This window comes from Symphalangus syndactylus, chromosome 13 (assembly GCF_028878055.3).
Source record: "Symphalangus syndactylus isolate Jambi chromosome 13, NHGRI_mSymSyn1-v2.1_pri, whole genome shotgun sequence".
NCBI classification, from domain to species: Eukaryota; Metazoa; Chordata; class Mammalia; order Primates; family Hylobatidae; genus Symphalangus; species Symphalangus syndactylus.
This window is the reverse complement of record NC_072435.2, coordinates 99,926,316-99,949,903: the sequence shown is the minus strand read 5'-3', so window position 1 is coordinate 99,949,903 and position 23,588 is coordinate 99,926,316. Positions and strand designations below refer to the sequence as shown.

General features: G+C 43.8%; 1 protein-coding gene across 5 annotated transcripts in view; it reads right to left on the bottom strand.

The window, feature by feature from the left end:
- Positions 1 to 3,182: 3,182 nt before the first annotated feature.
- TXNRD1 (thioredoxin reductase 1) overlaps positions 3,183 to 23,588 on the bottom strand; it is a 187,339-nt gene continuing 166,933 nt past the window's right edge. For all 5 annotated transcript variants that reach the window (XM_055235464.2, XM_055235467.2, XM_063615190.1 and 2 more), the window contains one exon: positions 3,183 to 3,308. In XM_055235464.2, coding sequence (XP_055091439.1) covers positions 3,198 to 3,308 — 111 coding nt within the window. In that variant the 3' untranslated portion in view covers positions 3,183 to 3,197. The remainder of the gene's footprint in view (positions 3,309 to 23,588) is intronic.

Below are 23,588 nucleotides of genomic sequence, written 5' to 3'. Positions count from 1 at the left end.
TGCCCCTTTAATAATTAACACTTGGCCGGGCGCGGTGGCTCACGCTTGTAATCCCAGCACTTTGGGAGGCCGAGGCGGGCGGATCACGAGGTCAGGAGATCGAGACTACAGTGAAACCTTGTCTCTACTAAGAATACAAAAAAAAATTAGCCGGGCGTAGTGGCGGGCGCCTGTAGTCCCAGCTACTTGGAGAGGCTGAGGCAGGAGAATGGCGTGAACCCGGGAGGCAGAGCTTGCAGTGAGCCGAGATTGCGCCACTGCACTCCAGCCTGGGCGACAGAGCGAGACTCCGTCTCAAAAAAAAAAAAAAAGAAAAGAAAAAAAAAATAATTAACACTCAGTCTCCATTTATGTGGCCCCATTAGGTGCTGGGCATGGAGCTACTATTAGAGATTCAGAGACAAAGGGCAGTAGGCAAGTAAACAGCAAACCAGAGGTGGTGGAATCCATCCTGTAATGCAGGTTGCATACTACAAGATGAGAGCTACTATTTTTCACATACTTACTATGCACCGGACCAGGAGAGGGACTTTTTTTGTTGTAGAGACAAGGTCTTACTCTATCATCCAGGCTGGAGTGCAACGGCACAATCATAGATCACTGCAGCCTCCACCTTCTGGGCTCAAGCAGTCCTCCCACCTCAGCCTCCTGGGTAGCTGGGACTACAGATGCACATCACCATGCCTGGCTAATTTTTTGTACTTTTTGTAGAGATGGGGTGTTGCCACGTTGCCAAGGCTGGTCTCAAACTCCTAGGCTCAATCGATCTGCCTGCCTTGGGCCAGCCCACAAGAGGGACTTCACATACACCATGTCATTTGAGCCTCACAATAACCACATGGAGTAAGCCAGCCTGTGTGTCACTGTCACAATTTTTGCTATTTCCACCTGCCACCTTTTGTTATTTACTTGATATTTTTCTTTAACCAACTCACATAATTAAACCAATCCTTGTCCTAAGTGATAATATCTCTGAAATCATAAGACTGATGAGGTTGTTGTGTGTGTGTATTTAATACTTTGTTGTGGTCTGAATGTGTGTGACCCCTCAAGTTCATATGTTAAAACCCTAACCCTCAATGGGATTGTATTAGGAGGTAGGGCCTTTAGGAGTTGATTAGGTCAGGACGGTGGAGCCCTCATGAATAGAATTGGCATCCTTATAAAACAAACCCCAGACACATATACATGATGGAATACTATACCATATTATACCATACTATACCAATAATATACCATACCATAAAAAAGAATGAGTTCATGTCCTTTGCAGGGACATGGGTGAAGCTGGAAGCCATCCTTCTCGGCAAACTAACACAGGAACAGAAAACCAAACACCACATCTTCTCACTCATAAGTGGGAGCTGAACAATGAGAACACGTGGACACAGGGAGGGGAACATCACACACCAGGGCCTGTTGGGGGAAGGGGACAAGGGGAGGGAGAGCATTAGGACAAATATCTAATGCATGCGGGGCTTAAAACCTAGATGACGGGTTGATAGATGCAGCAAACCACCATGGCACATGTATTCCTATGCAACAAACCTGCACGTTCTGCACATGTATCCCAGAACTTAAAGTAAAATAAAAATAAATAAACAAATAAAATTTTTTCAAAAAAAGAGACCCCAGAGAGCTCTCTAGCCATCTTTCCATCATGTGAGGATACAACAGGAAGTTGACAGTCTACAACCTGGGAGAGGGCCATCACCAGAACCCAACCCTGCTGGCACCCTGATCTTGGACTTCCAGCCTCCAGGACCGTGAGAAATAAATGTTGCTTAAGCCACCCAGTCTATGGTTCTTTGTTAATAAAGAAATACCTATAAAACAAATACGTAATACATCAAGAAAGCATACCTATAAAACAAATGTGTAAGAAGTGAACATTTTAAACTGTTTGGGTACACTTAAATCATCTTGTGTATCAGACACTGGGAAATGCTGGGTAGATGGGCCTGGGTAAGGAATGCTAGCTGCTGTAAAAGCTACATGCCCAATGTTTATTTTTCACTTGTGTCACATCCAGTGTACCTGATTAGGGGGTGGAAGTTCTCCACCAAGTCACTCAGGGACTCAGGCTCCTTCCATCTAAAAGCTCATCCTCCTGGAGCCTTAGAAGCTTCCCCCTGGATCCTCAGCTCCCAGCTGACAGGTGTAGGAAGAGAAGTCATCACATGCTATTGGTCAGAGTCCATCAATATGACCCCTCCCTAACAGCAGGGACACTGGCATATGTGGTTTGTCCATGGGCCCTGGAGGAAAGAAAAACAAGTTTTGGTGAAGATCTAGCCTGGTCTCTGCCACACACAGATAAGAATTTCTACTTTGGAAACACTAAGGCAAGAATTTCCATTTTACAAGGGAGGAAATAGAGGCTTTAAAAAGTGAAGTGCTGCTGAGTGTGGTAACTCATGCCTGTAATCCCAGCACTTTGGGAGGCCGAGGCGAGAGGATCACCTGAGGTCAGGAGTTTGAGAACAGTCTGGCCAACACGGTGAAACCCCGTCTGTACTGAAAATACAAAAATTAGCCTGGCGTGGTGGTGGGCGCCTGTAATCCCAGCTACTCAGGAGGCTGAGGCATGAGAATCACTTGAGCCCAGCAGGCAGAGGTTGCAGTGAGCCAAGATCATGCCACTGCACTCCAGCCTGGGTGACAGAGTGAGACTCTGTCTCAACAACAACAAAAACAACAACAACAAAAGTTAAAAAAAATTAAATTAGAAAAGGCTGGGCACAGTGGCTCACATGTAATCCCAGTACTTTGGGAGGCTGAGGTGGGCGGATCATCTGAGATTGGGAGTTTAAGACAAGCCTGACTATCACGGAGAAACTCTGTCTTGATTAAAAATACAAAATTAGCCGGGTGTGGTGGTGCATGCCTGTAATCCCAGCTACTCGGGAGGCTGAGGCAGGAGAATCACTTGAACCTGGGAGGCAGAGGTTGCGGTGAGCTGAGATTGTGCCATTGCACTCCAGCCTAGGCAACAAGGCGAAACTCCATCTCGGAAAAAAAAAAAAAAAAAAAGAAGTGCCTTTCCCCAGGTGAAACACGTATTAAGAAGTAAGGCTGGATCCAAGCCAAAGCCAAAGTCTATGTTTCAACCTTCCTCTCTCTGTGCAGCTCAAGGATTGCCATAGTGCTATCTCCTGTGAACTCACTCCTGACCTCCAGATCTGCACCTCAAACCTTCAGCAGATGTCCTCATCTGGTGTCCCTCCAGCACTGCTAAGCATGTCCTGAACCAAGGTCATCCTTTCTCCCCACTTCCCAAGGCATGTTGCCTTCTCCTTCTGAATGTCCTGTTATAGAAAATGGATCCACTGACAAAGCCAGAAAACTGGAGCTTCTTCTAGAATGTCCCTGTCTCAGAGTGTGTTTAGCTGCAAGTAACAGAAAACCCAACTCAAAATGACTTAAACCACTAGAAAATGCCCCACCTCCTATAAAAACAAGTCCCCACACGTGGGGCTTTCATGATTGGCACATGTGGTGGTTCAACCACACAATCTAAGGATCCAAGTCCCTCTGTCTTGCCACTTGACCACCCTCAGCCCTTGGCTTGATCTCTTCATGGAACTCCACCGTAGTCCCAAGATGGCTGCCTGGTTCCAGGCAGCACACACAGAAAGGAAAGTTTCTACTTAATAGTCTTCTGCCAGGATTGTGTCACATGCCCATTACTAAACAAGTCGTGGGCAGGGGCTTCCCGCTGAATGATCAGAATGGCTGAGATTAATAATGGTTGGACTTTGTGTGGAGACCTAGCAGCTGTTCTCCACAACAATCCTTTGGTTTTATAAAGGATGGGCACCTTTCCTGCCAAGAGAGGATGAGCACCATACAATATCTGTACACTACCCTCTTCCTTACTCCAACTTCTAGCCAATTGCCACAGCCTGCTAATTTCACCTCTTTCATTTCTCTTGGTTCCATATTTTACTTTTGATCTCCATTTAACCTATCATCATTCAAAACCTCAGGAAGTTGGGCAAACTTTTAACAGTGAATTACTTCATTAACATATAAGTCCTTAAATGCTAAAAAGCACATTCTGTTAAATGGTTTGTTCTGTCCAGTTGCTCCAGCAAATCTTCTTTTCCTCACAGATATACAAAGATAAATTTTATTCTGGTTTTTGTGCAAATGGAAAGAAAAGAATAAAGAAATTCTAAAAGTGAGACATCAGAATTCATGGGTTGGTACTGTATTTGAGGTTTTCCATTTCTAGAAATAATTATGAGTAAAATTATTATAACATCTGATTTTTTTTTTTTTTTAGACAGGGTTTCACTCCCATCACCCACACTGGAGTGCAGTGGCGTGATCACAGGTCACTGCAGCCTCAACTTCCTGGGCTCAAGTGATCCTCCCACCTCAGCCTCCCAAGTGGCTAGGACTACAGGCACACACCACCATGCACAGCTAATTTTTGTGTTTTTAATAGAGACGGGGTTTCTCTTTGTTGCCCAGGCTGGTCTTGAACTCCTGGGCTCAAGCCATCCACCTGCCTCGGCCTCTCAAAGTGCTGGGATTACAGGTGTGAGCCATCATACCCGGCCTAGAATCTGATTTTTGAAGATGCCTTTAATAACTTTGTTTTAAGGTGGCTCATGGAGAGTATTTAGATTATATATATTGGTAGCTAACTACCATTTGAAAAATTAGTGAGAAGTATTATCACAAAAATAGATACTTATGCTCACTGTACATATCCAAAACCTGCAATCAGCTGGGCGCAGTGGCTCACGCCTGTAATCTCAACACTTTGGGAGGCTGAGGCAGGCAGATCATCTGAGGTCAGGAGTTCGAGACAAGCCTGACCAACATGGTGAAACCCTGTCTCTATAAAAATTAGCCAGGCATGATGGCAGGTTCCTGTAATCTCAGCTACTCGGGAGGCTGAGGTGGGAGAATCACTTGAACCCGGGAGGTGGAGGTTGCAGTGAGCCGAGATTGCACCAATTCACTCCAGCCTGGGCAACAGAGTGAGACTCTATCACCGAAAAAAAAGAAACTCTGAAATCTCCCTGTAAAGAAACCCTCTACCTACACTCATCTTGTGATATCATAAATACTAATTTTATTCCTCCAGTTGCCAAAAACCTTGTGTATTAATTATATATTGTGGCACAACAAATTGTTCCAAAATTTAACAGTTTAAAAAGCACACATGTATTATCTCAGTTTTGTGGGTGAAAAATCTGGATATGGCTTAGCTGTCCCCTCTGCTTTTGTGTTTTTCTCAGAGGACAGTCACACTGTTGACTGGTGCTGTTCTCTCATCTCATGGCACAACTGGGAAGGATGCACTCCAAGCTCATGTGGTTCAAGATTCAGTTCATCAGGGTAGTTGGACCGACATCTTCAGTTCCTGGCTGGCTGTTGGTCAGGGGCTGCCCTCAGTTCCCTACCATGTGGGCCTCTCAACGAGGCAGATTGCTTCACTGAAGTGTACAAGCCAAGAAAGCAATGGAGAGAATCTGCCAGCAAGACAGAAGTCACAATCTTGGTGATATATCCACAGAAATGAGATCCCATCAACTTTGCCATAATCTATTCATGATTAAAAAAAAAAAAAAAGTCAGGTAGGGCACGGTGGCTCACGCCTGTAATCCCAGCATTTTGGGAGGCCAAGGCGGGTAGATCATGAGGTCAGGAGTTCAAGACCAGCCTGGCCAAGATGGTGAAACCCTGTCTCTACTAAAAATACAAAAAATTACCCGGGCATGGTGGCACACACCTGTAATCCCAGCTACTCGGGAGGCTGAGGCAGAAGAATCGCTTGAACTCAGAAGGCAGAGGTTGCAGTGAGCCAAGATTATGCCACTGCACTCCAGCCTGGGCAACAGAGTGAGACTCTGTCTCAAAAAAAAAAAAAAAGTCACTAGGTCCATCACAGACTCAAGAAGAAATAAGTTACATAAGAGCATGAATACCAGGAGGTGGGGATCACTGTGAGCTGTGTCATAAACTGCCTACCACGCATTGGAGTCATCTTCAATTTCTCACCTTCTCCCATATCCCCTATCCAATCCTTCAGGCAGCCCAGCAGGCTGCACCTTCAAAGCAACTGACTCAGCATCAGTTTGCTGATGGTTTGCTCAAATGTCACCTGTTCAGTGGCATTTAACCATCTTACTTAAAATTGCAACTCACCCACGGACACACATATTCCCACTCCTCTTCCCCCATTTTTCTTTATAGCACCAATCATCATCAGACATTCCAGATATTTAATTGTCTTTTAAATTTGCTTTCTCTCCACCTTAGCATGTAAGCTCTGTGAGGGCAGTGGTTTTTACCTGTTTTGTTTGCTGCTGTATTCCCCAGGCCTAGTGCAGCACACACAAAACAAATATTGTGGAATGAATAAATGTTAAAATACATAGAAACATGTTCTCTTTTTTAAAAAAACCTAAGGGAACACTTTATTCAAAGAATGTCAAAGATTCCATCATCTATACACACATAAGTTTAGATTCTGTTGGTTTCACTAGGCTCCTAAATGGAGACCATCACAGCTCTAGCCACCTACTACCCATTCCTAACCCCTGCTATACCAAAACCAGGTGAGATTGGCCAAAGGAACAGGCTCCATTTCAGCCTCAAAATTCTAGGGTGGTCTCTGACTTAGCCTTGAAAACCACACTCCATGGACCTCCTGGTCTAAAACTACAGGGGACATTCTGCCAAGGAAGCCCTCAACTCCAAAAGACCCTGCCTGCCAATGGGCAGACCATGGTCATGGGCAAACAGCAATGGGAGGCAGCCAAGGACAGAAGGAACCGGGTGTATTTTTCTGCTTAATGACCAATAGCCAAGAGGCTAAAGGGACTCTTTGTAACATAGAGAGCCTCAAACTTTTCCACACCAGTATCGTTTGGGACAGCAAAAATGATCACTGAATCCTGGGGGCTTGGAGGTCCAGACTGAAGCTGACCAGGAAGCTAGAAATGTATCTGCTCATCTTAGTTTTCACTTTAAGATTCACCTAGATTTCATATTTTCCCCAGTAATGTAGCTGCACTGAATTTAATGCAACAATAATGCTTTAAATTATCTACACATTTTTTCAAAAAATTCTACCTTTTTTTTTTCAGTCAATGAATGCAATGCTAAAGTACCAAGAAATTCTGGAAAATTTGTACTGAATTGAAGTGAGTGCATACTGCAAGCAGATTCAGGGCAATTTCTTTTCATGATAGCTGGAAAATTCAGATGCTCATAAACATTTGGGTGCAGCAGGCAGATGGCAGACAGCAAGGAAGTCTCGGGAGAAAGTGCTGTCAGGGAGGAAGTACCATTCCCCTCTTTGAGGCTCCTATCCATGGACATTCTGTATTAGTCCATTCTCACACTGCTAATAAAGACATATCCAAGACTGGCTTATTTATAAAGAAAAAGAGGTTTAATGGACTCACAGTTCCACATTCTTAGGGAAGCCTCACGATCATGGTGTAAGGTGAAGGAGGAGTAAAGGCACGTTTGACATGGTGGCAGGCAAGAGAGAGTGTGCAGGGGAACTCCCCTTTATAAAATCATCAGATCACGTGATACGTATTCACTATCACGAGAATAGCATGGGAAAGACCCGCTGCCATGATTCAATTACCTCCCACTGGGTCCCTCCCACAACATATAGAGATTATGGGAGCTACAATTCAAGATAAGATTGATTTGGGTGGGGACACAGCCAAACCATATTAATTCCATAAACATCCTCTTAGACAGCAAGAAGCTGGTATCAGATGGTGGAATTTCGCAGTCTCTGATCCCAGTTGCTCTTTCTCTCTTTTTTTCTGTCTCTCTCTCTTTCCCTCCTTAGAAAACAGTTTTCAAAAGACATTTCCATGAACTAAGATGAAAGTTATTTCCATGAACAAAGATGACTGATTTTTTGTGTGTTCTATTTTATCGCCAAGGCTGTAACTTTTGTCACCTGAAAATGAATTAAGCCTCAAAAGACTCAGTCTCCATAATCAATTATAGCCATTGATACCTCAAATTTCATTGTCATCCTATAAATCTTGTAAAATACAATAAAACCAAAAAATTAAATTAAATTTGCACTAAGTCAGCCTTTTTTAAAAATCTGCTAAATACAGTATTGAGAGCTAGGCTTTAGTATTAGGTCAGACACTAAATTCACAGGTTTACTCTTTGTCCTAATGTCTACTTAAAACTTGGCACACAATAATAACTCAGGCCTGAGTTCAGTCCTCGACAACTGAGATTGCTTCTTCCCTTGACAAAGGCTGCAAACATCTGTGTAGAAGTCATCAAAGCCACTCCCCATTTCAATATAAGTTAAGAGAAAAGATGAGTACCCAAACTACTTTTGTTTCTACTCTTTTCAACACTCCATTGAACACAATGAGAAACACTCTGAAGTGAGAGGCCACAGTTAAATGAAGCAGCACCTTCTGGAATGTTCTGGGTGATAAATAGCCTTGATGCAGGTTTCTTCTGCTGCTATTTTACCAATCACACAATTGGCCTCGTTTTCACAACGTATTTGCACTTTTTTTTTTCTTAATCAGTGGTATGCTTGTTAAAATACAAATCTGGTCAACAATTCACCAGTTATTATCTGACACATTGCAAAGTAGCACCTCTCTCAGTGAGATGCTATCATACAGACCCTAGGGCTGACTGCCTGGGTTGGAATCCCATCTAGCTCTACCAATCTCTGGCTGTTTGGCTGTATCTTCTAAGTACCTCAGTTTCCTTATCTATAAAATGGCTCTTGAATGAGTTAACATGAATGGAGCACTGACCCATGGCAGATCAGAAGTTCTATTATGTGTGAACTGTTACTGTATTTCATTGTATGTAATATGTTGTTAATTATAACATACACTATTATTTTATATATCACTGAGGAAGCAAACAGAAGATGCTACTAATTAAATTATGACATAATTCTTTCTTAGATCTCTTAAAAAATTTTAAGATTTATTGAGGGGGTGGAGCCAAGATGGCCTAATAGGAACAGCTCCAGTCTACAGCTCCCAGCTTGAGCGATGCAGAAGATGGGTGATTTCTGCATTTCCAACTGAGGTACTGGGTTCATCTCACTGGGGAGTGCCAGAAAGTGGGTGCAGGACAGTGGGTGCAGGACAGTGGGTGCAGCACACCGAGCGTGAGCCAAAGTAGGGCGAGGCATCCCCTCACCCAGGAAGTGCAAGGAGTCAGGGAATTCCCTTTCCTAGTCAAAGAAAGGGGTGACAGACGGCACCTGGAAAATCGGGTCACTCCCACCCTAATACTGCGCTTTTCCAACGGTCTTAGCAAACGGCACACCAGGAGATTATATCCCACGCCTGGCTTGGAGGGTCCTATGCCCACAGAGCCTTGCTCATTGCTAGTACAGCAGTCTGAGATCAAACTGCAAGGCAGCAGTGAGGCTGGGGGAGGGGCGCCTGCCATTGCCGAGGCTTAAGTAGGTAAACAAAGTGGCCAGGAAGCTCGAACTGGGTGGAGCCCACCACAGCTCAAGGAAGCCTGCCTGCCTCTGTAGACTCCACCTCTGGGGGCAGGGCATAGCCAAACAAAAGGCAGCAGAAACCTCTGCAGACTTAAATGTCCCTGTCTGACAGCTTGGAAGACAGTAGTGGTTCTTCCAGCATGCAGCTGGAGATCTGAGAAAGGACAGACTGCCTCCTCAAGTGGGTCCCTAACCCCCGAGTAGCCTAACTGGGAGGCATCCCCAGTAGGGGCAGACTGACACTTCACACGGCTGGGTACTCCTCTGGGATAAAACTTCCAGAGGAACGATCAGGCAGCAACATTTGCTGTTCACCAATATCCGCTGTTCTGCGGCCTCTGCTGCTGATACCCAGGCAAACAAGGTCTGGAGTGGACCTCCAGCAAACTCCAACAGACCTGCAGCTGAGGGTCCTGACTGTTAGAAGGGAAACTAACAAACAGAAAGGACATCCACACCAAAAACCCATCTGTACATCACCACCATCAAAGACCAAAGGTATATAAAACCACAAAGATGGGGGAAAAACAGAGCAGAAAAACTGGAAACTCTAAAAATCAGAGCGCCTCTCCTCCTTCAAAGGAACGCAGCTCCTCACCAGCAACGGAACAAAGCTGGATGGAGAATGACTTTGACAAGTTGAGAGAGGAAGGCTTCAGACGATCAAACTACTCCGAGCTAAAGGAGGAAGTTCGAACCCATGGCAAAGAAGTTAAAACCCTTGAAAAAAAATTAGACAAATGGCTAACTAGAATAACCAACGTAGAGAAGTCCTTAAAGGATCTGATGGAGCCGAAAACCATGGCATGAGAACTACGTGACGAATGCACAAGCCTCAGTAGCTGATTCGATCAACTGGAAGAAAGGGTATCAGTGATGGAAGATCAAATGAATGAAATGAAGCGAGAAGAGAAGTTTAGAGGAAAAAGAATAACAAGAAATGAATAAAGCCTCCAAGAAATATGGGACTATGTGAAAAGACCAAATCTACGTCTCATTGATGTACCTGAAAGTGATGGGGATAATGGAACCAAGTTGGAAAACACTTTGCAGGATATTATCCAGGAGAACTTCCCCAATCTAGCAAGGCAGGCCAATATTCAAATTCAGGAAATACAGAGAACGCCACAAAGATACTCCTCGAGAAGAGCAACTCCAAGACACATAATTGTCAGATTCACCAAAGTTGAAATGAAGGAAAAAATGTTAAGGGATGCCAGAGAGAAAGGTTGGGTTACCCACAAAGGGAAGCCCATCAGGCTAACAGCTGATCTCCCAGCAGAAACTCTACAAGCCAGAAGACAGTGGGGGCCAATATTCAACATTCTTAAAGAAAAGAATTTTCAACCCAGAATTTCATATCCAGCCAAACTAAGCTTCATAAGTGAAGGAGAAATAAAATCCTTTACAGACAAGCAAATGCTGAGAGATTTTGTCACCACCAGGCCTGCCCTAAAAGAGCTCCTGAAGGAAGCACTAAACATGGAAAGGAACAACTGGTACCAGCCACTGCAAAAAGATGCCAAATTGTAAAGACCATCAAGGCTAGGAAGAAACTGCATCAACTAACGAGCAAAATAACCAGCTAACATCATAATGACAGGATCAAATTCACACATAACAATATTAACCTTAAATGTAAATGGACTAAATTCTCCAATTAAAAGACACAGACTGGCAAATTGGATAAAGAGTCAAGACCCATCAGTGTGCTGTATTCAGGAAACCCATCTCACATGCAGAGACACACATAGGCTCAAAATAAAGGGATGGAGGAAGATCTACCAAGCAAATGGAAAACAAAAAAAGAAGGGGTTGCAGTCCTAGTCTCTGATAAAACAGACTTTAAACCAACAAAGATCAAAAGAGACAAAGAAGGCCATTACATAATGGTAAAGAGATCAATTCAACAAGAAGAGCTAACTATCCTAAATATATATGCACCCAATACAGGAGCACCCAGATTCATAAAGCAAGTCCTTAGAGACCTATAAAGAGTCTTAGACCCCCACACAATAATAATGGGAGATTTTAACACCCCACTGTCAACATTAGACAGATCAACGAGACAGAAAGTTAACAAGCATATCCAGGAATTGAACTCAGCTCTGCACAAAGTGGACCTAATAGACATCTACAGAACTCTCCACCCCAAATCAACAGAATATACATTGTTTTCAGCACCACATTGCACTTATTCCAAAATTGGCCACATAGTTGGAAGTAAAGCTCTCCTCAGCAAATGTAAAAGAATAGAAATTATAACAAACTCTCTCTCTGACTACAGTGCAATCAAACTAGAACACAGGATTAAGAAACTCACTCAAAACCGATCAACTACATGGAAACTGAACAACCTGCTCCTGAATGACTACTGGGTACATAACGAAATGAAGGCAGAAACAAAGATGTTCTTTGAAACCAAAGAGAACAAAGACACAACATACCAGAATCTCTGGGACACATTCAAAGCAGTGTGTAGAGGGAAATTGATAGCACTAAATGCCCACAAGAGAAAGCAGGAAAAATCTAAAACTGACACCCTAACATCACAGTTAAAAGAACTAGAGAAGCAAGAGCAAATGCATTCAAAAGCTAGCAGAAGGCAAGAAATAACTAAGATCAGAGCAGAACTGAAGGAAATAGAGACACGAAAAACCCTTCAAAAAATCAATGAATCCAGGAGCTGGTTTTTTGAAAAGATCAACAAAATTGATAGACCACTACCAAGACTAATAAAGAAGAAAAGGGAGAAGAATCAAATAGATGCAATAAAAAATGATAAAGGGGATATCAACACTGATCCCACAGAAATACACACTACCATCAGAGAATACTATAAACACCTCTGTGTAAATAAACTAGAAAATCTAGAATAAATGGATAAATTTCTCGACACATACACCCTCTCAAGACTAAACCAGGAAGAAGTTGAATCTCTGAATAGACCAATAACAGGCTCTGAAATTGAGGCAATAATTAATAGCTTACCAACCAAAAAAAGTCCAGGACCTGATGGATTCACAGTCGAATTCTACCAGAGGTACAAGGAGGAGCTGGTACCATTCCTTCTGAAACTATTCCAATCAATAGAAAAAGAGGGAATCCTCCCTAACTCATTTTATGAGGCCAGCATCATCCTGATACCAAAGCCTGGCAGAGACACAACAAAAAAAGAGAATTTTAGACCAATATCCCTGATGAACATCAATGCAAAAATCCTCAATAAAATACTGGCAAATCAAATCCAGCAGCACATCCAAAAGCTTATCCACCATGATCAAGTGGGCTTCATCCCTGGGATGCAAGGCTGGTTCAACATACGCAAATCAATAAACGTAATCCAGCATATAAACAGAACCAAAGACAAAAACCACATGATTATCTCAATAGATGCAGAAAAGGCCTTTGACAAAATTCAACAACGCTTCGTGCTAAAATCTCTCAATGAATTGGGTATTGATGGGATGTATCTCAAAATAATAGGAGCTATCTATGACAAACCCACAGCCAATATCATACTGAATGGGCAAAAACTGGAAGCATTCCCTTTGAAAACTGGCACAAAACAGGGATGCCCTCTCTCACCACTCCTATTCAACATAGTGTTGGAAGTTCTGGCCAGGGCAATCAGGCAGGAGAAGGAAATAAAGGGTATTCAATTAGGAAAAGAGGAAGTCAAATTGTCCCTGTTTGCCAATGACATGATTGTATATCTAGAAAACCTCATCGTCTCAGCCCCAAATCTCCTTAAGCTGATAGGAACTTCAGCAAAGTCTCAGGATACAAAATCAATGTGCAAAAATCACAAGCATTCTTATGCACCAATAACAGACAAACAGAGAGCCAAATCATGAGTGAACTCCCATTCACAATTGCTTCAAAGAGAATAAAATACCTAGGAATCCAACTTATAAGGGATGTGAAGGACCTCTTCAAGGAGAACTACAAAGCACTGCTCAATGAAATAAAAGAGGATACAAACAAATGGAAGAACATTCCATGCTCATGGGTAGGAAGAATCAATATCATGAAAATGGCCATACTGCCCAAGGTAATTTATAGATTCAATGCCATCCCCATCAAGCTACCAATGACTTTCTTCACAGAATTGGAAAAAATTACTTTAAAGTTCATATGGAACCAAAAAAGAGCCTGCATTGCCAAGTCAATCCTAAGCCAAAAGAACAAAGCTGGAGGCATCACGCTACCTGACTTCAAACTATATTACAAGGCCACAGTAACCAAAACAGCATGGTGCTGGTACCAAAACAGAGATATAGACCAATGGAACATAACAGAGCCCTCAGAAATAATGCCATACATCTACAACTATCTGATCTTTGACAAACCTGACAAAAGCAAGAAATGGGGAAAGGATTCCCTATTTAATAAATGGTGCTGGGAAAACTGGCTAGCCATATGTAGAAAGCTGAAACTGGACCCCTTCCTTACACCCTATACAAAAATTAATTCAAAATGGATTAAAGACTTAAATCTTGGACCTAAAACCATAAAAACCCTAGAAGAAAACCTAGGCAATACCATTCAGGACATAGGCATGGGCAAGGACTTCATATCTAAAACACCAAAAGCAATGGCAACAAAAGCCAAAATTGACAAATGGAATCTCACGAAACTAAAGAGCTTCTGCACAGCAAAAGAAACTACCATCAGAGTGAGCAGGCAACCTACAGAATGGGAGAAAATTTTTGCAATCTACTCATTTGACAAAGGGCTAATATCCAGAATCTACAACGAACTCCAACAAATTTACAAGAAAAATAAAACAACCCCATCAAAAAGTGGGCAAAGGATATGAACAGACACTGCTCAAAAGAAGACATTTATGCAGCCAAAAGACACATGCAAAAATGCTCATCATCACTGGCCATCAGAGAAATGCAAATCAAAACCACAATGAGATACCATCTCACACCAGTTAGAATGGCAATCATTAGAAAGTCAGGAAGCAACAGGTGCTGGAGAGGATGTGGAGAAGTAGGAACACTTTTACACTGTTGGTGGGACTGTAAACTAGTTCAACCATTGTGGAAGCCAGTGTGGTGATTCCTCAGGGATCTAGAACTAGAAATACCATTTGACCCAGCCATCCCATTACTTGGTATATACCCAAAGGATTATAAATCATGCTGCTATAAAGACACATGCACACGTATGTTTATTGCAGCACTATTCACAATAGCAAAGACTTGGAACCAACCCAAATGTCCAACAATGATAGACTGGATTAAGAAAATGTGGCACATATACACCATGGAATACTATGCAGCCATAAAAAATGATGAGTTCATGTCCTTTGTAGGGACATGGATGAAGCTGGAAACCATCATTCTCAGCAAACTGTAGCAAGGACAAAAAAACAAACACCGCATGTTCTCACTCACAGGTGGGAATTGAACAATGAGAACACATGGACACAGGAAGGGGAACATCACACACCGGGGACTGTTGTGGGGTGGGGGTAGCGGTGAGGGATAGCATTAGGAGATATACCTAATGTTAAATGATGAGTTAATGGGTGCAGCACACCAACATGGCACATTATACATATGTAACAAACCTGCACGTTGTGCACATGTACCCTAAAACTTAAAGTATAATAATAAAAAAAGACTTATTGAAAGTAATTTTTTAGACTTATTTAGACATCTCATGTGTCACACTCAAAATAGGAAAACAAGTGAAAAAGGTTGGTTAAGTTATTCCCAAACTTTTTCAGAGCGTCTAAATCTTGTTTGTGATTTTCAGCTCAGTCTTGTCATTGTGTGTATCTTTCAACACAAAGTCACCCTTTGCCATCAAGAGCGTTGATGAGGAAGCAGTTCTTACAAAGATGCTACGCTGAGGTCTCAGAGGTTTCTCCCAGGCTGCTGACACTCACGCATTCTGCAAATTTTGTTCCTGGGTCTTTCTGGATCTCACCAGAAGGTGTCGGCAATGACAAGCATGTTATCACCTTGTGTCAATGACTGTAAGACACTGATCTTAAGAACCATCCTAATTACACAGCTGCTAAAAATGTATGTGGGTTGGGGGTGGGGGGCGGTAGAATTGCAGCTTAGAACCAATGAAATGATACTATTATTACATTTTCATTACAAATAGAGCAAATAAAGCTTGCTAAAATGGTTGAATCATCAATGTCACCCCTTCATCAAATGGTAAGGTAAAGAACCACTAACCTGTATCAGGATCTCAACTAGTTCAAATGCAATTTCTGAACGCATTCAATTTGTCATTTCACAAGGGCATGATTTTCAGTGTGGTGCTTAATTTTGACCCAAATCAGGTTCATGCAAGTCCACCATGGTTTTTCTTGAGATGTTCAGGTCACTGTCCAAGCAGTTCTCAAAGGAAATGTCAATTTTTACTTACATACTTGATTATGCATCTGTAGGAATAAGAAACACGCACGATGTTGATTCCCTTCAATCAACTTCTTCTCTTTATCTGCACTGGGCTGCCTTGCCTGTGATTCCTGGGCACACTCTGAAATAGAGTTGCACCTGAGCAGTGGTTCTCAAATCTGGCAGCAGTACAGTGCCCTGGAGAGCTTAGTGACAAGAGCATAAGGAACGGTTGCTTCCACAGAACACCTTCTCCAAAAGTGGCTCTTTTTCAATAACTTTTGCAAGGTAATACATTGATTTTGTAGGGGTGTTAACATGTGATGAAAGAAGTGAAGGCAGCTGTGGGGAGTGTTTAGGTTACGATGCTTTCTGCCTCAATCACAAGTCCAACCCCAGCCAGACGAAATAATTTGACAGTTTGCCAGCTACCCAGGAAGAGTCCAGCAGCATGGTCAAGCAGCTCGCTGAGATCCTGAGGGAGCTGGTTCCTTTCCGTCCCTCCTCTCTGCCACACTCAGTGTTGGCTTCATCAGAAGGCTGGAACCCTCACGACTGTAGAGTGACTTCCAGGAAAATCAGAGTAATGTGCTCACTGAGGAGGCCCTAGGAAATGGAAACCAACTGATTCACCTGTTTAGAAATTACTGTGAGGGTTCTTTAGAAGAAATAAAATATAGAGACTACTGTAAAATAATTCAAATGATGTTTTTAAATATTCATAATCCCAGCAGTGTTACAAAGACATTACTTCCATTTGTTAATTATGACCTTCTCATTTTAATTCCTCAGAACATATCTATATAGTTTTGTGTATAATTTTTTCTCTTAGTATCTTTATGTAAACATTTCTTCATGTTTTATAGTCATTGTGTTATTTTAAATAACAGCATGGCATTGCTTTTTATTGAGATACCACAGCTTGCTTAATGAAACTCTATGATTTCTTCCAGTGATTCAGTGTTGCAGGCCATGCTGCAATGAAAATTTTTTGCGTATGGCACTTTTATGTACCTACTGCTTAAATAATTCTCATTTTCTTTCTTACCCTATGGAAAAGAGAGGAACTTTCTCAGGACCTCCAGCAAACAGTTCCTCAGCTGCACGGGTCACACGTCTATTCCTGAACCAATCACCAGAAGGGGGTGGGGAGTGTCCTAACACCCGCCAGTCCCACCCTAGAGCTGCCCAGAACAGTACCTGGCCCTCAGCAGTGCTCAACAAATATGTGGCGAATGAATGAATGATTTCTTAAATGGACAGTCCAGCTTTAGTGAGCAACTACATCAAAGCAGCTGAGAGTCCTAAAGTTGCCACCTGGGCTTCTAACACACTCCTTGCTTTCACTGGCTGAAACTATGACTGATAGCATGGCAGAGAAGCCAGTCTCTCTGGGAAATCATTGAACTATATTGATTATGTAGAAATTTATTTGTAAAGTCTCATTATAGGCTACCTTCCTCATTTCCCAGCTTCTCTTACTTTTCCAAGAAAGATTTCTAACTAGTCATAAGTCTATTAAGCAGTTGGAGGAGGAGGAGGATGAGAAACTTTGATGGTCTCAGAGGAAGAAACAAACGTGACAATGTGTAAGACTTTTTAAATTAATTTCTTTTCTTTTCTTTCTTTCTTTCTCTTTTTGAGACAAGATCTTGCTTTGGAGTGCAGTGGTACGATAACAGCTCACTGCAGCCTTGACCTCCTGGGAAGTTATCCTCCCACCTCAGCCTCCCAAGTAGCTGAGACTACAGAAACAGGCCACCATACTTGACTTTTTTTTGTAGAGACAGGGTCTTGTTATGTTGCCCAGGTTGGCCTCAAACTTCTGGGATGAAGCAATCCTTCCACCTTGGCCTCCCAAAGTGCTGGGATTATGAGCGTGAACCCCCAAGCCTAGCCTTAAAATTAATTTCTATTGGCTTCATTTGTTAAAGTTGACAAGGTGAGATTGCTATTACTAGCATTTATCTTTACTGAATCTCATCAAATTTATTCTCTCCTTTGCACACTGGAAGTGCGAGTAACATTTCTTCTTTCTCCTGCTCCTCCGCCTGATAACAATGGTGATGATGATGGTGATAATGATTGTGGGGATGATGGTGATGATGATGATAGTGATGATGGTGGTGATGATGATGGTGGTGATGGTGATGATGGTGGTGATGTTGGTGGTGATGATGGTGGTGGTGATGGGTGTGGTGATGGTGGTGGTGATAATGGTGGTGGTGATGGGGGGTGGTAATGATGGGGGTGGTGATGGTGATGATGATGGGGGTGGTGATGGGGGTGGTGATGGTGATGTTGAAGGTGGTGGTGATGGGGGTGGTGATGGTGATGATGATGGGGGTGGTGATGGGGGTGGTGATGGTGATGTTGATGATGGTGGTGGTGATGATGGTGGTGGTGATGGGGGGTGGTGATGGTGGTGATGGGTGTGGTGATGGTGGTGGTGGTGATGGGGGGTAGTAATGATGGTGGTGGTGATGGGGGTGGTGATTGTGATGTTGATGGTGGTGGTGGTGATGGTGGGGGTGATGATGGTGGTGGTGATGGGGGGTGGTGATGGTGGTGGTGATGGGTGTGGTGATGGTGGTGGTGATAATGGTGGTGATGATGGGGGTAGTAATGATGGTGGTGGTGATAATGGTGGTGATGATGGGGGTAGTAATGATGGTGGTGGTGATGGGGGTGGTGATGGTGATGTTGATGGTGGTGGTGATGGGAGTGGTGATGATGGTGATGTTGATGGTGGTGGTGATGATGGGGGTGATGGTGATGTTGATGATGGTGGTGGTGATGGGGGTGGTGATGGTGATGTTGATGGTGGTGGTGATGGGAGTGGTGATGATGGTGATGTTGATGGTGGTGGTGGTGATGATGAGGGTGGTGATGGTGATGTTGATGATGGTGGTGGTGATGGGGGTGGTGATGATGTTGATGATGGTGGTGGTGATGGTGGGGGTGATGATGGTGGTGGTGATGGGTTGGTGATGGTGGTGGTGATGGGGTTGGTGATGGTGGTGGTGATGGGGGGTGGTGATGGGGGGTGGTGATGATGGTGGTGGTGATGGGAGTGATGATGGGAGTGGTGATGGGGGTGGTGATGATGTAGGTGGTGATGATGGTGGTTATGATGGTGGTGATGACAATAACAAACATATATTAAGACTTACCATGGCCGGGCACGGTGGCTCATGCCTGTAATCCCAGCACTTTGGGAGGCTGAGGTGGGCAGATCACCTGAGGTCAGGAGTTCGAGGCCAGCCTGGCTAACATGGTGAAACTCTGTCTCTACTAAAAATACAAAATTAGCCGGGCTTGGTGGCAGGCGCCTGTAATCCCAGCTACTGGGGACGCTGAGGCAGGAGAATCACTTGAACCTGGGAGGCAGAGGTTGCAGTGAGCCATTGCACTTCAGTCTGGGCAACAAGGGCAAAAACTCCATCTCAAACAAACAAACAAACAACAACAACAACACATGCCAGGCACTGTTTAAAATGCTTTATATGCATTAAATCATATAATCTCTCAACAATTATCTCAAATAGGTACTATTATTCTCCTGATTTTACAGATGAGGAAATCAAAGCAGAGAGGTTATACAGTATTAGATACTGGGCAAAACATGGAAGCAGAGGGAACTGCCCACCCACCTGGGCATGCCAAAGACCACTAGTTAGGTATGTTGTGTGGCTGATTCTTCTACCTATAACATAGTTTTTATTTGGACCTTAAAGATTGGGCAGTTCCATTAACTCATTGCATTGGATAGACTCAGATAGGCTATGCTACAGTGACAAGCATTCCCCAAATTTCCTAAGTTTGTTTCTTGGTTATATAAGCAGGTAGGTGCAGGTAACAATCCAGGGTGCCTGTTCTCCATGTAGTGACATGCAATCCAGGCTGCTTCAGTCCATCTTGAGAGAAGGCCTCTATATTTATCATGGCAGGGAAGGACAGAGGCTGAAGTGTCACATGGAGGCTTCCACTGACTCAGCCTGAAAGTAACGCACTTCACTTGTGCTCACTTTCATTGGCCAAAGCTAGTCATTAGTCATGTGCCCCCACCCAAAGAAGGAGAGAAGAGCTGGGTATTGGTGAGCACCAGTAATGTTTACCATACTCACTCATTCAGTAAGTAAGTACCTTCCAGGCCAAACAGGCAATGTGCTAGACTCTGGGTGTTTTAATCCATTCAGGCTGCTATAACAAAATACCACAGACGAGGCGGCTTATACACAACAGAAATTTACTTCTCCCAGTTCTGGAGGCTGGATGTCCAAGATCAAGATGCCAACAGATTCAGGGTCTAGTGAGAGCCTACTTCCTGGCTTCTAGATGGCGCCTTCTCACTGTCCTCATGGAGTGGAAGTGGCAAAGATCTCTCTGTGGCTGCTTTTACAAGGGCACCAATCCCATCATAACAGCCCCATCCTCCTGACCTTGTCTAAACCTAATCACCTCCCAAAGGCCCCATCTCCTCATACCATCATCACCTTGGGGGTTAAGTTTTCAGCATATGAATTTCGAGGAGACACAAACATTCAAATCATAGCACTGGGGATATAAAGATAAAACCACACGAAGCCCTTTCCCAACCCTTGTTTATTTTGAACTGGATCTGTTTTCCCAGAGTGCTACACTGAATAATGGCCCCCAAAGACATCCATATCCTAATCTTTGAAACTGCGAATATGTTACTGCACATGGTAAAAGAAAATTTGCAGACAGGTTATTAAGGATCTTGAGATGAGAAAACTATCCTGGATTATCTGTATGGGTCCAAGGTACAAATCCTTAAAAGGACGCAAGAGGATCAAATTAGTAGCAGAAGATGGGGCGATGGAAGCAAGAGGTTGGAGAGATGTAAGGACGGGTCACAAGGCCAGCAGCGTGGATGGCCTCCGGAAGCTGGGTAAGGTAAGGGAATGGATTTTCCCCTGAGGTCTCCAGAGAGAACACAGCTCTGCCAACATCTTGATTATAGACTTCTGACCTCTAGAACTGTAAGAGAATAAATTTGTGCTGTTTTTAGCCATTCTATTAGCAGTAATGTGTTAGAGCAGCAATTGAAAACAAGTACACCTATGCTAGGGCTGGGATGGGAGAAGTACAAAAATTAGTGACAATAAGAATGGCAGGGCACAGTGGCTCACATCTGTAATCCCAGCACTTTGGGAGGCTGAAGTGGCGGATCACTTGAGCTTAGGAGTTTAAGACCCAGCCTGGGCAATACGGCGAAACCCTATCTCTACTAAAAATACCCCCCCCAAAAAAAAAAATTAGCCAGGTGTGGCAGTGCACACCTATAATCCCAGCTACTTAGGAAGTTGAGGTGAGAGGATCACTTGAGCCCCAGAGGCAGATGTTGCAGTGTGCTGTGATCACGCCACTGCACTCCAGCCTGGGTAACAGAGTGAGACTATGTCTCAAAAACAATAATAATAATAATGATAATAATAAGAATGGCCGGGCGCGGTGGCTCACGCCTGTAATCTCAGCACTTTGGGAGGCTGGGGCGGGTGGATCACGAGGTCAGGAGTTTGAGAGCAGCCTGGCCAATATGGTGAAACCCCGTCTCTACTAAAAGTATAAAATTAGCCAGACATGGTGGTGCGCACCTGTAGTCCCAGCTACTCAGGAGGCTGAGGCAGAAGAATCACTTGAACCCGGGAGGCGGAGTTTGCAGTGAGCCAAGATCGTGCCACTGCACTCCAGCCTGGGTGACACAATGAGACCCCGTCTCTAAATAAATAAATAAATAAATAAATAAATAAATAAATGTGATAAAATAATAACTGCCAATGTCCATCAAGCGCTTACTCAACGCTAGGGCTGGCATGGTGGCTCCCTGCCCATAATCTCAGTGCTTTGGGAGGCCAAGGTGGGAGGATCACCTGAGCCCAAAAGTTGAAGGTTACAGTGAGCTATGATCATACCACTGCACTCCAGCCTGGGCAACGAGCAAGATCCTGTCTCTAAAAAAATAAAAAATAAAACCTCACTACACGACGAGATGAGTGTCTTTATTATCTCCAGATGACAGATGTGAACCTGAGGCTCACGAAGGTTAAGTAACTTTCCTAAGAGGGCACCACAGCTGTGGGTGGTCAAGTCAGGATTTGGACTCAGTCCAGAATCTAGCAAAGATGTGTACAAGTCTTGCCCAAGGCACACTGCTAGCAGCAGAGGCAGGACAAAACCTTGAGCCTCCCAACTGACTGCAGAGGACTCTTTCCCTAAAGTATACTTACAGTGGTGGGGTAGATCAAGGTATCTGCAGGGGGCAGGATCTGGAAGGGATGTGAGCATTGAGCCAGCCTGGAAGGGACGTGGAGCCCAGAGTAGATTCTTTAGGATTCTTTCCAAGCCTGGCCGGGATGTTGACACTTCATAACCACACAGAGGCTCCGTGTGGGCATGCTTGTCTCAGCAGCTGCTGGTAGGTGCCTCTGACATCTCATAGGAGCCTCCAGCCAGCACCACCTCTCAAGCCTTCCCTCCTTTGTCAGTAGGGAAGTCAGAGAAAGTATTACCAAGCCCACCAACCCAGAGCTCGTGGGGTCCTTGAAGCTTCTAGACTCTAAAGTGCATCTCACTTAAAGAACAAATGCCCCACAGACCAAATCTTGCTAAACAGAGGTCCTTGGGTCCACTGTTGGCCTCCAAGAGCAACCGTATGTTCTGAGCGCCACCTAGTGGTACCCAGGGCCCCCAGCGTTTTTGACTTCTCAAACCTGCCCTTAAGGACGGAGCTCCTACCTCTCGCCTAGGAGGTCTCTCCAGGGAGGCTTAGGTGACTTAGAGGACCGCCAGCCCCTTCCGGTTCCAGAGCTCTTCAGAGAGGTCTAAGGCCAGCTGGTTCCTCGAAACTGTGGGTTTACATTGGGACTGCCCCATCCTGGACTCCACCTGTCAAGAATGCTGTCCTGGATTAGGGCACGTTTTGTCATTGATCTGGAGGGAGGGAAGGCATGTGGGGGAATCAGCATCTCATTTCAATGTGAGAGAAACTAATGGAGGGAAGAGAATTTTTTAAAGCTACTGAGAACACACATTCATTTGACAACTTAGTTAAAAAGGACCGATTCCTTGAAAAATACAAATGACTACAACTCACCCAATGTGAACTAGATAATTTGAATATGCCTACAACTGTTAAGGAAATTGAACTTGCAATTTTAAAACTCCCAAAAAAGAAGTCTCCAGATCCAGATGGTTTCACTGAAGAATTCTACCAAATGTTTAAAGAGGAATTCACACCATCTCTCTACATTCTCTTTCAGAAAATAGAAGAGGAGGGAACACTTTCCAATTCATTTTATGAAGATAGTATTTCCCTGATATTAAAACCAGAGATAGGACTGAGTATGGTGGCTCACACCTGTAATCCTAGCATTTTGGGAGGTCAAACTGGGAGGATGACTTGAGCCCAGGGGTTCAAGACTAGCCTGGGCAACAAAGTGAGACCCTGTCTCTATAAAAATTACAAAAATTAACCAGGCATGGTAGCATGTGCCTGTAGTTCCAGCTACTCGGGAAGCTGAGGCCAGAGGATTGCTTGAGCTTAAGAAGTTAAGGCTGCTGGCTGGGCACAGTGGCTCACGCCTGTAATTCCAGCACTTTGGGAGTCCGAGGTGGGCGGATCACTTGAGGTCAGCAGTTCGAGACCAGCCTGGCCAAGATGCCGAAATCCCATCTCTACTAAAAATACAAAAATT